Consider the following 14,006-nt stretch of genomic DNA (forward strand, 5'->3'; position numbering starts at 1 on the left):
AAAACGAGGACGAGTGGAGGATTTGTGTAGCGGGCCATCTCCCCCTTTTTTCTCCGGGATTCCGGGCTGCCTGGCTGCAGTCTGAGGACCGTAGACCTCCAAGCCTGCAGGGGGCAGCGGGCGCAGCAGACGGGCCTGCTCCAGAGTGTAGATCAAGTTTCGCAGTCATGATCACCGCTGAAACCCTGACAGAGTCGGTAGTCCTTGCGGTGCCTAGTGTCGCGGTCGCCACCGAAGAGCCAGGGCGGGAGGATCCAGCGTGGCCCTGGGTGAGCCTGGGCACGAGTGGGGGTGGGCAGCGCAGGCCGAGGAGTGTCGGCTTCATTCCTCAGCCGTGTCCCCCCGCCCTCCAGAAAGATGCCCCTATCTGGACTCTGGTGCAGCGCATCCACCAGCTGCAAGCTGAGCGCGCGGAGGCCTTCCGCCGACTGGAGCAGTGAGTACCAGAGCTGGGACCTATAGGGGGCATTTGGTTCAGCTCCTGGCCGACTCCCAGGATGGGCGTGTCGGGTGGGGCTAAAGTTCCTCAGCAGCGCAGTGTCGGAGGTGGGACAAGGATTGCTGGGGGGTAGCGGGGGGCAAGGGAGGAAGACCAGATTCTCACTTTCCTAAGAAAAGACCCAAAGCGAGTTCCCGCTACCCGATGGCCCACTTTGTGTAGCTTGTCTCTCCTTACTAAGCGCAGAGTAAGGTCTGTCTCGGGTTCTTCTGCGTGAGTCAGGAAGCAAGCAGCCTCGATGCCAGTCTTCCACTCTGTAGGGTCTGGGGGACCTTTCAGGTAGTCATAGGGGTGCAAGGCCGGAAAATCTGGGGGCGCCGCCTCAGAACCCCCATCTACCGCAGAGGCCACCTCCACTACCTGCGCAGCGGCCCTTGTTACGACTTCCCGAGCTACCGGAGCACAGTGCACGAGGTGACCCAGGCCTTCGCCGCCGCCTCCCGGGAGGTACTGGCGGTGGAAGCAGAGCTAGCTGGTCCTCGTGCACAACCACTGCTCGCTAGCCACGTCCGCAGCCTGCAACAGCTGGAGCAGACACGCCTGGCTACGGTGAGGCCACGACTCCTATCACCCTGTGCCTGTCAGACCATGGCCTGCTCCACCCACTGAGCCTCCCTCTCTCACACTCAGACCCCTTATTGCCCCACCTCAGTCCTCCACTAAGCCTTCCCTTGGGGAATTTTCAGCCCTGCCCTCTCCTGTCCTTCCCCAATTTTATTCCATGTTTTATTCTTAGAAGTAGGATAGCCCACTGTACAGACCTGCCTAAACTCCATTCTAGAAGTCCAGACCCCGCCCCCGCTATTCCACCAGGTCCCTTTTTTTTTCTTTCCTTCTTCTTTCTTTTTGTTTTTTGTTTTTTGAGAAAGTCTCACTCCTTCGCTCTAGGTTGAGTTCCGTGGCGTCATTATAGGTCACAGCAACCTCAAACTCTTGGGCTCAAATGATTCTCTTGCCTCAGCCTAGGAAGCAGCTGGGACTTCAGGCGCCCGCCACAACTCCCAGATAGTTTTTCTATATTTAGTAAAGATGGGGGTTTCTATTTGCTCAGGCGGTCTGCAACTTCTCTGAATTAAAGCTATCCACCCGCTTTGGCCTCCCAGAGTGCTAGGTTAGATTTTCCCTTTCAACCTCCTGCGGATAGAGGGAGTAGGGTATTATCCGGCCACGCCCCCTCCTGAGTGTCCCTCTATCACCGACTAGGTTCTTGACCGATTCCTCCCCTGGGTTCTAATGCCCCGCCTATTCTGCCGGTGCTGCCAATCCTGGTCGGTGAGGGGTTAGTTCACTGAAGCTCCACACACACTTCTTTGGTCTGGAATTACCAGGCAACCCCCCGATCCCCACCCCGCCTGACCTCAACCTCAGCCTAAATATTTAGTCTGCTTACACCCAGGTTACAATATCTTGCCCTATCCTTGAGACTTTGAAGCTCCGCCTACCCCACCCTGCTGTAGTTCCACTGTAGAACCTTCACTACCTTTTCCAGGCCACGCCTACATCAAGCAGCACACCCAACTCTGGTCCGTTGAGTCGACCCCTCCCTTCCGCGAGAGACCCTCTAAACTGAATTCCAAACTCCTCCTGCACGAAGCTCCGCCCCTCATGGCTCTACTGCTGCTTTTGCTTTGAGACAGTCTCACTAACTGGGGGTAGAATGCTGTGATGTCATAGCTCACAGCAACCTCAAACTCAGGCTCAAGTGATCTCTTGCCTCAGCCTCTGGAGTAGCTGGGACTACAGGTGCCCACCAGGACCCCCAGCTGTTTTCCCTATGTTTAGTAGAGACAGGCTCTCTGTCTTGCTCAGGGTAGTCTGGAACTCCTGAGATGAAAGCAATCTGCCTGCTTCAGCCTCCCAGAGTGTTAGGATTACAGGCGTGAGCCACCGCGTTGGCTGTAGCTCTACTCCTTTACTGCCTTGGTGCCTTAATGCCTTTTCCTTCCTGAACACTATGGGAGGGCATGAGTGGCTTCTTTCAATTTTGACAATGTCTGGGTTGCCCATTTCCCCACCAGGTCGCTCTGCTGCAGCTGATGGGGACGCCTGAGCTGACAGGGCAGGAGGACATTGTACAGACACACCAGCTGAAGATGAAGTGAGCACTGCTGCCAGCTGCTGGGACATGCTAAAATTTGCATGTGCACCCTCAGGCACTTGCCCCAGCCTGCTTTGCCCCAGAACTAGCAAGGTCAGACCAGGCTAGCAGAGCAAACTCTATGGGCTTGCATACAATCCTTAAGGCACCCTCATCTGGTGGCCCATAAACATACATATTCCCCAGAGGGGATAGCTTTGTGATCTCACATCAAAAATTGCTGGGACATGACTGTGTTAGGACATGGTCACCCATGCCTCACTGGTGACAGGCCTACACATTCCTGACCTATACCCTCAAGCACACATACTCTCAACTTGTGTTATATTTACATTTCATAACCTCCTGATGGCACACACTCCACTAAGATGGCCTTTTCATTCAACCCTCACGGAGCCACTGCTTCTCCTAAGCACCCAAATGGTCGATCCTGCTGCTAGTGCTTTGTGGCACTTTGACAGCAGGCAGGAGAGCCTGTGGTCCATGCACCCCCTCAGAGCTGCATGGCAGGGCTAACTTGCCCCATCTGGGTTGTTCCCTTGGTAGAGTGCTGTGATGTCACAGCTCACAGCAACCTCCAGCTCTTGGGCTTATGTGATGATTCACTTGCCTCAGCCTCCGAGTAGCTTTATTTATAGTTCTCATCCGCTCTTCTAGGGTAATTAAAACCATGGAGGCAATCAGCGAAGTTCTTCAGGACCTTAGGTTTGACGCGGAATCTGCTGAATAATGGTGGTTCCCCAAGGATGCACCAGCAGGAGATAGGAAATTGGGTGAATGGTGCTTAGACCAGCCCTGACCACCTGCTGGCCAGGGTCATGCCCTACTGGACTGGCGACCTTCCTCCAGTTCACATACCTCCCACAATAAAGAACTTGTCCTCTACAGCTGTTCCACCATCTTTGTGTCCTGGGGTGCTAGCAGACCAGTGTGTGGGGACGGGGGGACCAAAGAGCCAGGGATGATGCTGCATGGGAGAGTCCCACCCTCACCAAAACTCTGATTTTTTAAATCACTCCTTCCAAGGAATTCAGAACCAGTCACGAACAATCCTGGAAAGAGAGTCTAAAATCTTGGGAGCCAGAGACTCCAATCCCAAAAGGTTATTAGGATGCCTCATGCATCCCCCAAGCCTCACGGCTCTCGCTCCAGGTAGATCCAGCCCCAAACTCACCTTCACGATCAGAGCACCTAAATAGCTCATTTTATTTTAAAAGACTCTTTTAGAGGGACCCTTGGTTGGGGGAGTAATGACTCCTTTTCACCCCCAGCCCGAGCAAGGGTTCTGGACTGCTCAACCAACTCTCACGCACACCCCACCACACACACTAGGGTGCATCCAGGGGTGGCCTCACGTGGGGCTCAGAGCTGTTATGCCCCAGCTCCTGCTGAGGGTGCTCAGGCACCCCTGGAGTGAGGGTACAGAGCCCCAGTTTGGGTTCCATCCACGTGGCAGGGAAGGTGGCCTAAAGCTTATCTGGCAGGACCTGTAGGCAGAGGGAAAGCCAAGCTAAGCAGGGAGCCTGGGAGGTGTCAGCACCACTGAGCCATTGAAGAAGCCCCAGCTCAGGTCCTGTCCTATCTTGGATAGGATACTGCCCTCTCTGGGCCTTGGCTTCCCCATCTGAGAAGTGAGACTATCTGACCATCCCATGGGGTGTTCTGCAGATAAAAGTACTTGACATAGGGCTAGTAGATAGTAGGTGCTCATACATGCAAATTAGGGTGAGTATGTTTATCTAGTCCTGAGGATGAGATTCCACTGTCACTTTCAGGGGATTGGAAGCTCTTAGGGTGGCTAAAGGCTACCAAGTCAGACAAAGAGTAAGTGCCAAGTAAATGTTGATGAATATAAACAGGAGACGGGACTGCATTTTAGCGACTCTAAGGTTGGTCAGTGGGGCACGAGGCCTGCAGCCAGTGGAAGGGGCCCTCATCTTGCTCCCTGCCCACCTCCCCACCCTGGCCTGAGGCACTTTACCTCTCGCCGTGCTCCGTCTGCCCGAGGGCAGGATCCCCTCGTCCTGTGCTTGGAAGAAATGAGGAGATATGTGGGGGATATCTACACAGCCTTCTTTCCTCCCTCTCCGTTGCTTGCACCCCCAACTCCCGGTCCCCACCCAATTTCCTCCAGCCACCCACCCCGACGTCCGCAGGTCCCTCCTTCCTACCTGGTTGCGGGTCTTGTGCGACTTCTGCATCCAGGCTCGCCACTGGTCATAGAGACGGAAGCTGAGGTTCGAGCAGTATGCGTGCTTCTTGAGCCAGCCCAGGAACTGCTTGAGCTCGCGCCGCACCGGCCCCGAGCTCGGTTCGCCGCCCCGCGGCTCGCACGCCCCGCCGCCCGGGCCCGGGCGCTCTGGTAGTGGGCGGGGCGGCAATGTCAGGGTACACCCGGCAGGGGGCGCGCACCGGCCGAGGCGGGAGGGCCCCAGAGTGGCGGGACCACGTTCCCCTCAGGCACCTCCGGCCCAGTTTCTCCAGGACCCAGTCCTCCCCGCGGCCCTACACAGCCGCCCAGTTGCACCCCTAGGGTGGTGGGGGGCCGGGGAAGGAAAGGGTTTCTTTTCTACAACTCCTCTAGGAATCCGATTCCTGTAGCCTGGGCCAGGTGTGCTTGGAAAGGGGGAAGAGAGGAGGAGAGAGGCCAGGGCTGGAGGGGTAAGACAGTGACAGACAAAGCTGGGGGCTGCAAAGGAAAGAAAGGGAAAAGAGACAGTGATGAGAGAGAGGCAGAGACAGAGATGGAGACAGGGAGAGACAGAGAAATGCAGAGAAGGCGAAAGCAAAGGGAGACTGCTTAGGAGATCAGAGGGACCACAGATGTAGAAAGGCCTGAGCAGGGTGAGACAGACCCTGGAGACATAGGGCCAAAGAGACCAAAAAAGAGAAAAATGGGAAGAGTGACAGAGAGATGGAGAGAGACAGAGTGCAAGATGATCCCAGGAGATAGTCCCCAGGCTGGGCCTGAGAGCATAAGCTGGGGGAGGACAGGGAGTGGACCCAGAGGGCCAGGTGGGAGGCCTGCCTGTTGGCCCAGCTGCCGCTCCAGCCAGCCCCAAGCAGGCCGGCGGATAAGGACATCGGCCTCACGTCATAAATAAAGCTAGGGACCCGCTGACAGGCCCTGGCACAGCTCGGCCCCCGCCGCCCCTGCCGGCCTCCCCTGGCCTCACTATCCTCCCTGGTGGATGCAGCCGCCTGCTGGCTCCTGTGCAAGAATCGCAGGTGCTGGGCACGATCAGGGGCCAAGGCTTAGGCCCCGCCCAGCTGTTCTCACTCCCGCCCACCCCTGAACCTGGAGGGGCCCTGGATAGGGACTGGAGAGCTGGCTGGAGCCTGGCTGTACCCCTCCCTGGCTCTGAGACCCTCTCTGGGCTTCAGTTACCCCATTATCCCATGGGCTTGGGCTTAGACTTCCACTGAACTGAGTTCAGATCCCTTTGTGACCTGTTGAGGTTCCAGGGTCCCTCACCTGAGCAAAAGGGGCCTCTATTGCAGTGAAACTATGGCGTGGAGGTAGTGAAGAAGGGTACTGCCTGAGAAAGTCAGGTGCACCCACTATGTGGGCACTTGTCACTAATGATGTCATCCAACACTCACAACAACCTGAGGCAGGTGTGATTTTTGTCCTGACTTTCCAGATGGGGAAACTGAGGCCAGATAATCCAAGTAAAGAGTTCATTTCATTTCACAAAGGAAAGGAATGGAAATCTGTAGGGTCAGAGAAACCCCATTCCCAACTCCTACCTTGATCAGAAGAGGAAACTGAGTCCTGCAGAGAGAGAGCTAGCAGCCCATCATCCTAGGAAGCAGGGTTCTCAAACCTACTCTCAGAGGCTGAGGAGGGAGATTAAGGGAGCAAAGCAGGCCAGGTGGGGGGGCTAGGGGGGTGAGACACAGACAGTAACAGAGCTGGGGGCTGCAAAGGAAAGGGAAAAAAAGACAATGATGAGAGAAAGAGGAAAGGGACAATGGAAAGTGAGGGATCTTGAAAGGGGTAGCCTCTGGCAGTAAGGCCCGCAGGCTACATCTTGTTACATTTTTTAGATAATTAATTTTTCTAAGGGATCTAGGGCATTTGTATAAAAACTTTCTGTTTCTAATTTTCTGCAAGTAGGTCAAACCTTTTCTTTTCAAATGACAGGCTAAAGGAAGTAGATCCAGGGGCCACATTTGGCCCTAGAGGCCACCAGTTCTAGACCTCTCCTCTCTTGGAGAAAACAAGGAAACAGAGGCTCAGGCTAGTTTGGGGCTGGCCCCTGGACTGCCCAGCCCTGTTGGGGTGCTCACCACTACGGGGGGTGGATGCAGCCGTTGGGTGGCTCCACTCACTCCAGATTCCAGCTTTCTTGGAGCCATAGATGCCGAAGGGGTTGCAGCGCACTTGCACAAAGTAGACAGTACCTGGTTTCAGACCAGCCAGGCGGCAGGAGGTCTGGTTGCTCACATCGTCTACCACCTGGGCAGATAGGGGAGGGTCAGAGAGCAGGGCCATGGGCAGGACCAGGGCTGGGGAAGGGGCGGGCACCTTCCAGTCCACACTGTCCTCCACACGATAGCGGATCTGGTACTTGGCTTGAAAGAGGAAATCCTTGAGGGCGGGTGGCGAGACCCAGCGAACACTCAGCTGGTCCTCCAGGCCCCCGACGCGGCTCACGTGCACATCAGGAGGGGGGTCCGTGGTCACTGTGGGGCGGAGTGGAGTCTGGTCACTGGGTGGGGGTGGGGGTGTCTCCTTAGACCTGGCTGGGATCTTGAGTGCCCAGGTTCGATCCCCTAGTAGCATGGTGCAGCACATGTGGCTTAGGTGGCACCTGCCTCTTTTTCCCTCCTTCATCAGCTTCTACCCCTAGGACTGTTGGATTACATGAAATAATATTTGAGGTACACTCAGCACTAAGCACTCAATCACTATTAACTGTTATCACATTATATCTGTGATGGGAGAAACATAATCCCATCTTCAAGAGAATATGTGAAAGCAAACACTGCCTGGCTGATGATATTATTATCATGCCCAACCAGCCCTCTAAGAAGCACCTCCTCCTGCCCCCTGCCAACCCCAAACCCCAGCTCATTCCCACTTTACCAAAATCTTTGATGTGAAACTGCTGGATGCAAGGGGACAACTGAAGCTTAGAACTTGCCCATGGCAGCTTTAGGGTGTGAAGAAGAGGGGTACAGGGGTACAATGTAGGGGAGCTGGGATGTTTCTGAGGGCTCCTGGGCAGCAAGACAGGCAGCTTTTTCCCCTGAGGCCTTGGTGAGGGGCTGAAAGGGTTAAGGCACAGGCCTGCTTGGGGCTGAGAAACACCCTAATTAGATTAGGCCCAATTCTGCTTGCAGATCATCCATTTCCTGCCTCCAGCCTATAACCAACCCCCTCCCAGCTCCAGGCCTCAGCTTCCTGGGGCGCCTCCCAGCTTCCAGGGATGCCTCCCAACCTGGGCGCCCCCCTTTCTGCTCCCCAGGGCCCTCTCCAGTACACCTGGGCTGCTGAGGGGGAGGCAGCCAGGCCAGGTGTTCTCCACAAAGTGGGGGCATCTTGGCTGTTTTAGAGGGCCACAGACTCATGAGTGGATGGATGCCCAGCTAATCTATGTCACCAGCCAACCAACAGGGCCAAACTGGGCTAGCCGGCAAAGCCAGACCTGGAGTGGCAGCCGGCTTCCCAGGAGGGCAGGTGGGACCCCAGAAAAACAGACAAGATGCAGGGGGCCCTTTGGGATACCCTCAGAGGCTCACCCACATCCAAAATGTCCAGTGTAAGCACATCAGAGCGCGCTGAGCCCAGGCGGTTAGTGGCCTCCACCCAGATCTCATAGGGTGTAAAGAGGGCCAGGTCCTTGGGGATGTGGCAGGAGTGAGGCCCCACTGTGTGGTACTCCTCACATGTGTTGTCCTGCCCATACCACCTGCAGGGAGCAGAGGGGGTTCAGGACACATGAGGGTCCCTTTTGGCCCCTAGACCTCACCATGGCAGCCCCAGGGTAGAGCGAGAGATGGGGGCTTAGAGAGGACCAGCATTAATCAAGGTCACATAGTCAGCACGAGACCAGATTGCTCTGGGGCCACCACCCACCTCAGCTTGTACTTGAGGGAGTAGTTGGTGTGAAGGAAGGTCTCCCCGTGGGCCCCAGGTGACCAGCGGCAGGTCAAGTCCTTCATGTTCTTGGACCAACAGCTGATGTTAAAGGGTTTCTCAGGGGGCACTGGGAAAGGGGAAGGGGGCAGAGGCTGAGGGGCTGGACCAAGCTATGCTGGACCTCTCTCTGCAGAGAGGTCCCTACACTGGGGGAGTTAAGGGCAGTCTCAATCCTCAGAGATGTGAGCAGCCACTTGAATGAGCTCTCTTGAGGATGGTAAAGCCTCTGGGAGCTGAGACTCCAGCTCATCCAAGCTCTCATTCTCACCCCAGAGACCCATATAGCTGTGTCAATGTGCCCATTGCTCAGCCCCAGGCCACAGGGCTCAAGATTCATGCCCCTCTGCAGAGGGAGATGCTGCTCCCAACAGCCACTCCTAGGGGTCCACTTACAGCCAACATAGAGACAGGAGCCAGCCAAGATGCTACCGTCACGGGCATGGCACACAAGGTTGTCCCCTGACTGCTGCCTGGATCCATTGAGGTTGACGAGGGCGAGGGCTAGGGTGGAGGCATTGAGCACACGGGAGAGCTCAGGGGCCAGGCGGCGCCCGTTGAGAGTCCAGTAAAGACCCTCGGCGGTCGCCCCTGGTGGGTCCCCGAGCACTGAGCATGTGGCCTTTAAGGAAGAGCCGATGAGGAGTGTGGGATCCTGGGGGCTGATCACAGCTGTGTCTGGGGTCAAAGAGGAAGACCTGTTAGGCCTGGAGTGGGGCCATGCTGAGCCCCCCACCATGCCAGGACCTCCAGGGCTCACAGCAGTCCTGAGAAGGAATGGTTTATCATGGTCCCCCATTTTACAGATAAGGAAACTGAGGGCCTGTTAGGTCAGATACCCAGTCCAAAGCTGGTGGCAAAGCATGATCAAGCCCAGATCTCTCTGACTCTATAACTCAGATCCTTCCAAGCCACGTCATTCCTGACTTGCTCTAAGTTCTTAGAGTGGTCACAAAACTCAGGCATAAATACCCATTCAGATCCAGGTTGACTCTTGATTTGCACAGAGTTCTCACAAACAACATACTCTATTTTTTTTTCTTTTTCTTTTTTTTTTTGTTTTTTGGTGATCAGAAACAAAAAATTGTGAGTTCTTCCTGGGCTAAGACTTTGCCTACATTTTCTCATTGAACCCTGCTCATTTTATGGATTAAAAAACTGAGGCTTTGAAAGATCAAGTTCCCTTGGGAAGGGCAAACTATTTATGCCCAGATTTGTTGGTATCTAAAGTTGTACTCTGAACTGCCACTGGAACTGAAGGCAGTTGGAAGCCCCAACTTCCATCTAAAGGGTCTTCACGTCATTGCTCTTTCCCAAGACTCAGTTTTGCTAATCCGTACAGTGAGAATGGGAAAGTTCTTTGTCTCTTGGGCTACTGGAAATGTCAGATGGTTAGAGACTTCCATGACTGGGTTGTGTGCAAGTTGGATCCTGGGTACAGGGGCCTTGGGAATGGCTTTTGTTGGTGCCTCCTTTCCTGTAACTATCAGGGCAGCCCAGGATTCCTTCTTCTGGAGAAAGGGAGAAAAGGATATACAATCTAAGCTCTTGACTCCTCAGTCTCAGTTTCTCCATCTAGGAAGTTGGCATCATAGCATCAAGCACATGGATTGTTTTAGGATGAGGGGAGTGGAAATACTGTCCAAGGACAATCTTGTGGTATCTTTTTGTTGTTGTTGTTTTGGGTTTTCTTGTTTGTTTTTGGCCGGGGCTGGATTTGAACCTGCCACCTCCAGCATATGGGCCCGGTGTCCTACTTCTTTGAGCCACAGGCGCCACCCTTTTGTGGTATCTTTAAACCAGGCTAACCTGGGTTTGAAAGACCCCAGCTCACTGTGGAAGCTTGACCCAGTGGCTTTACTTTTGTGAGCCTCTGGGAAGAGGCCTCTCCTTCCAACCAGAGTGGTTGTGAGGACTCACCCATTCATTTGTTCATTCATTCATTCACAGAACACCTACAGTGTGCCAGAATCTGTGGACATCCCAGTGATGACCCAAACACAAAAATTCCTGCTCTTCCAGACCTTAAATCCAAGGAAGCAGCAGGAAAAAATAACAAATAAATATAAATAAGGAGACAATAAAGCAGGAGCCAGAGGGAGATGGAATAGTGGCAGCAACTCAGCCAGAAAAGCTGTCTTGGAGGTGACATTTCTCCTGAGACCTGTGAAAGTATCTAGGAGGGAGTGTCCAAGCAATGGCAATGGCAGCAGCAGTGCAAAGGTCCTGGGGCAGGAGTGGTAGGAAATGAGCTCTGGGAGGTCAGCAGGAACACTCCCCCACCTACAAGGAGGGGTTGTTTTGAGCAGTGGAAGACGGTTATATTTGCATTTAAAAGGACTTCAAACTGCTGTGAGAAGTGTTTGTGAAAAATGTCTGTTAGAGGGCAGGGGTAGAGATAGCAACCAAGGACAGGGCAACCCTGCCTCCCTAGGGAGGCCCCCAATGCCAGTGGCTGCCCTGCACTGGCCTTCACTGCCTCAGATGGGAGGATTGGGGTGGATATGGTTCTTGGGCTCAGCCATAACGATTTTCTGGGGCAAACTTGGCTCTAGGGCTGTACTGGTGGAGGCTGGGATCACAGTTGCACTTGGGGCTTGGCCCAGGGTTCGCCGGAGGTCTCCGCGTCCGTGCGAAGGAACCAGCTAAGCCGGCCAGAGCTGAGGAGGCGGGGGCGGCCAGGGGGGCGGGGGACCAGGGGGCCGCCCTGGAGGTCCTAGGCAGCCAGCCGCCTGCCGCTAACTCGGAATTCCTTCAGCATGAACTCGGGTGTGCCAGCGTCTCTGCCCAGGCCCACCCACTGCTTCCTGCCTGCCCCCCCCCCCAGCAGAGTGGAAGGCATGGCCAGGCCTGCCTGAACCCCAGGCCCTTCCCTGGTGGGTCACGCCCCTCCTGCCCTCCAGCAGCCACCACAGGCCTGGCCAGGAAGGGGCTCTCTGGGGGGTCCTGGCTGGGGGGCACTGCCCCTCTGCCACACCCGCCTGGCCTGGGCCAGCCTAGCCCGCTTGCCAGCAGCTGCAGCTGCCTTCTCTGGCTGGGGGAGGAGGGGAGGAGGGTGGAGAGACAAGGCCACACCAGCCTGGACAGGCCAGTCCCCTACCCCTAAGACCCACCAGTAAAAGTCACAGCTTTCTCTTCTTGGGATGTGGTTGCAACCCCAGCTGAAGCACCTGGGCAGTCCTCTCCAAATCTCAGTTTTCTACTCCATAAAATGGGAGAAGAAATATGTTCTACCTGCTGGGGAAATTAATGAGGCCCAGCACCCCATTTTACTTAGGAACTGCTGGGATTACAACCTCTCTCAGCTCTGGGGTCCGGGAGCCAGACCACTCCGCATTCCCTCCAGACAGTGGGCCAAGGTGCTGGAGACAGGGGAGCACACATTCCAGGCCTGGGGAGGAACAGCTGGGAACAGCTCACTGTGCCTTGGGTTGAGGGGGTTGGCCTGGTTAAAAGGGCTCCCCAGAGCAGAATCCCTAGATTGGACTTGGGGCCTTTAAAAGTTTTTTTCCTCCCTTTCCCAATCTGGAGCCACTGCCGTTATTAAAAAAGGAACACCATGTGTTTTAAAAGGGAAAAGTGTGAGATTCTCGGCAAGCAGGGCGGAAGGGTGGCCTCCATCCCAGGGTCCCCACGGGGGGTCCCCATCTCCTGTCCCACTGGTACCTGTAGACACTTTACGACCCACCAGCAAGCTGGTCAGGTGCTAAGACACACCGTAAGTAGAAACATATTGTCGAGGTGTGAGAATCTTTTATTTAATTTCTTCCCCCTTAAAGGAAAAAACACACGCACACACCTCCCCTCCCCACACCTTCTGCTCTAGAGCTAAGAAACAAAGCTTGGGGCTCCTGGTGGCACTCACAGGACTGCTCACCGCTTGGAAGAGCCATTAGGTACCCTGGGGGAGGGACCAGGCATAGCCCCTCACCTGCCCAGGTGCTTTGGGCAAGATGGGTTTTCAGCACCCAAAGGGTGTCCAGACCCTGACTTTCTCAGAGGAGCTCATTCTCCCCCATTGAGCCTGCAAACAACTCAGCACAGTGTGAGTCTGCCCAGGAGCATTGTGCTCCGCCAACTGCCTCTCTCTCTTGCGCCTAGACAGGACAGGGTGCATGGAATTGTGGTGAATGTCCCAGGCAGGCTGTGCCTGCATGTGTGCCCCTGTGTTGCCTCCCCTGTGGAATGAGTGTGTGACCACAAATGTGTGTGTGTCAGGGATGGAATGTGTGTGTGTGCGTGCCCGCGATGGTGTGCGAATGTGCATCTGGGATGCAATGTGCACAGAGTCTGAGGGTGAGGGTGACGGGCCACAAGCCAGTGTGAGTCTTTGTGTCTCTTTGGGTGTGTCCCAGAGCGGGACTGGAAGTGGAGACTGTATCCTGGCGGAGGTGTGCTTGGGGGGCTTGGAGAGTGCCTGAGCCCAGGAGCTCACCAAAGGGTGGAAGTCTTGGCCTGCTGGGCAGCGACTTCCCAGTGGATTCCCCCCTCCACGTCTGGGCCAATGGTGCCGGACTCACTGGCCCCTCTTCTTCTCTCTCTTACCCACTAGCTCACAAAAAGATTTTTCTCGCTTAAGACACTGAGTCTGGCACACCCTGGCCGAGAACAGTTCTGAGCACTGCCGGTGGCGGGGACACCGCGGACCCCGAAGTGCGGGGCTTTGCAGGGAGAGGGAGGCGCCAGTCGGTGGAAAGACACGTCCCCAGGGACCTCGGGCCCCGAGCCAGGCGGCCAAAGCGGCCCCCTTCCAGCCCCGCCCTCCCCGCGGGACTCATCCCTCCGCCTGGGGATGGGGGGGCCGCTGGGGGCCCGCACCCAGAGCGCCAACCGCGTGCGCCCCCGTCTGGGAGCGGTGCCCCACGGTCTCCACGGCTCCCAGTCCACTGAAGCGGACGCGTGCGCCCGCTACGTCCCGGCTTGTAGAGGGTCTCAGGCCGTGGTCCTCTGCCCCCCGAGGGGCCTGGTCAGCCTCCTTCGGCCAGGCTGCTCAGGTAAGAAGGCCTCGGCCGCTGAAGCCGAACCCTCAGACCAGAGCACGGTGGCTCCGTGCGCCCCGCAGGTGAGGGCGCCCCGAGGGCCGCGCCGGGGGCGCCTTTCTTTGTTCCCGGGCCATCCAGGTGGCGCCCGCGCCCCCTCCCCCCTCGGCTGCCCCCGGGGCGCCCGCTCTCCACTCTGGCAGGAGAGGAGGAGCGGGGCGCAGGGTACTCACGGGCTCCTGATCCGGCTCGCGGCGCCCCGAAGACGCAGAGCAGCAGCAGGGG

At 56.1% G+C, this 14,006-nt stretch overlaps 2 protein-coding genes across 3 annotated transcripts; one reads left to right on the forward strand and one right to left on the reverse strand.

Moving 5' to 3' along the window:
• Positions 1-119: 119 nt before the first annotated feature.
• REX1BD (required for excision 1-B domain containing) lies at positions 120-3,482 on the forward strand. Of its 2 annotated transcripts, none has more exons than XM_023517153.1 (5): positions 120-269; positions 354-436; positions 868-1,048; positions 2,518-2,597; positions 3,255-3,482. In XM_023517153.1, the coding sequence occupies exons 1-5, from the start codon at positions 168-170 to the stop codon at positions 3,325-3,327; spliced, it is 519 nt and encodes a 172-aa protein (XP_023372921.1). In that variant the 5' UTR covers positions 120-167; the 3' UTR covers positions 3,328-3,482. The 2 variants fall into 2 exon arrangements, with proteins under 2 accessions (XP_023372921.1, XP_003796622.1); XM_003796574.3 differs by having other exon boundaries at positions 123-269; positions 844-1,048.
• A 290-nt stretch (positions 3,483-3,772) lies between these two features.
• Positions 3,773-13,997, reverse strand: CRLF1 (cytokine receptor like factor 1). Its single transcript, XM_012809416.1, has 9 exons — positions 13,955-13,997; positions 9,139-9,420; positions 8,683-8,812; positions 8,346-8,515; positions 7,129-7,286; positions 6,891-7,059; positions 4,769-4,956; positions 4,579-4,621; positions 3,773-4,084 (listed from the first exon to the last, which is right to left on the reverse strand). Exons 3-9 carry the CDS (start codon positions 8,766-8,768, stop codon positions 4,071-4,073), a joined length of 828 nt encoding a protein of 275 aa, XP_012664870.1. The 5' UTR covers positions 8,769-8,812; positions 9,139-9,420; positions 13,955-13,997; the 3' UTR covers positions 3,773-4,070.
• Positions 13,998-14,006: the final 9 nt, after the last annotated feature.

The sequence above is a fragment of the Otolemur garnettii genome, unplaced genomic scaffold, assembly GCF_000181295.1.
Source record: "Otolemur garnettii isolate 467f Iridium unplaced genomic scaffold, OtoGar3 scaffold00105, whole genome shotgun sequence".
In the NCBI taxonomy this organism is placed as follows: Eukaryota; Metazoa; Chordata; class Mammalia; order Primates; family Galagidae; genus Otolemur; species Otolemur garnettii.

What these genes read in the sequence shown, in the direction of transcription:
- CRLF1 (XM_012809416.1), bottom strand. Translation starts at nt 8,768, where the DNA reads ATGAAGGACTTGACCTGCCGCTGGTCACCTGGGGCCCACGGGGAGACC. An exon ending in ACTGGACATTTTGGATGTGG is followed by an intron (nt 7,287 to 8,345) that starts GTGAGCCTCTGA and finishes TCCGCCCCACAG; the next exon opens with TGACCACGGACCCCCCTCCT. An exon ending in CGCACAAGACCCGCAACCAG is followed by an intron (nt 4,622 to 4,768) that starts GTAGGAAGGAGG and finishes TTCCAAGCACAG; the next exon opens with GACGAGGGGATCCTGCCCTC.
- REX1BD (XM_003796574.3), top strand. Translation starts at nt 168, where the DNA reads ATGATCACCGCTGAAACCCTGACAGAGTCGGTAGTCCTTGCGGTGCCT. An exon ending in AGGATCCAGCGTGGCCCTGG is followed by an intron (nt 270 to 353) that starts GTGAGCCTGGGC and finishes CCCGCCCTCCAG; the next exon opens with AAAGATGCCCCTATCTGGAC. An exon ending in AGCAGACACGCCTGGCTACG is followed by an intron (nt 1,049 to 2,517) that starts GTGAGGCCACGA and finishes TTTCCCCACCAG; the next exon opens with GTCGCTCTGCTGCAGCTGAT.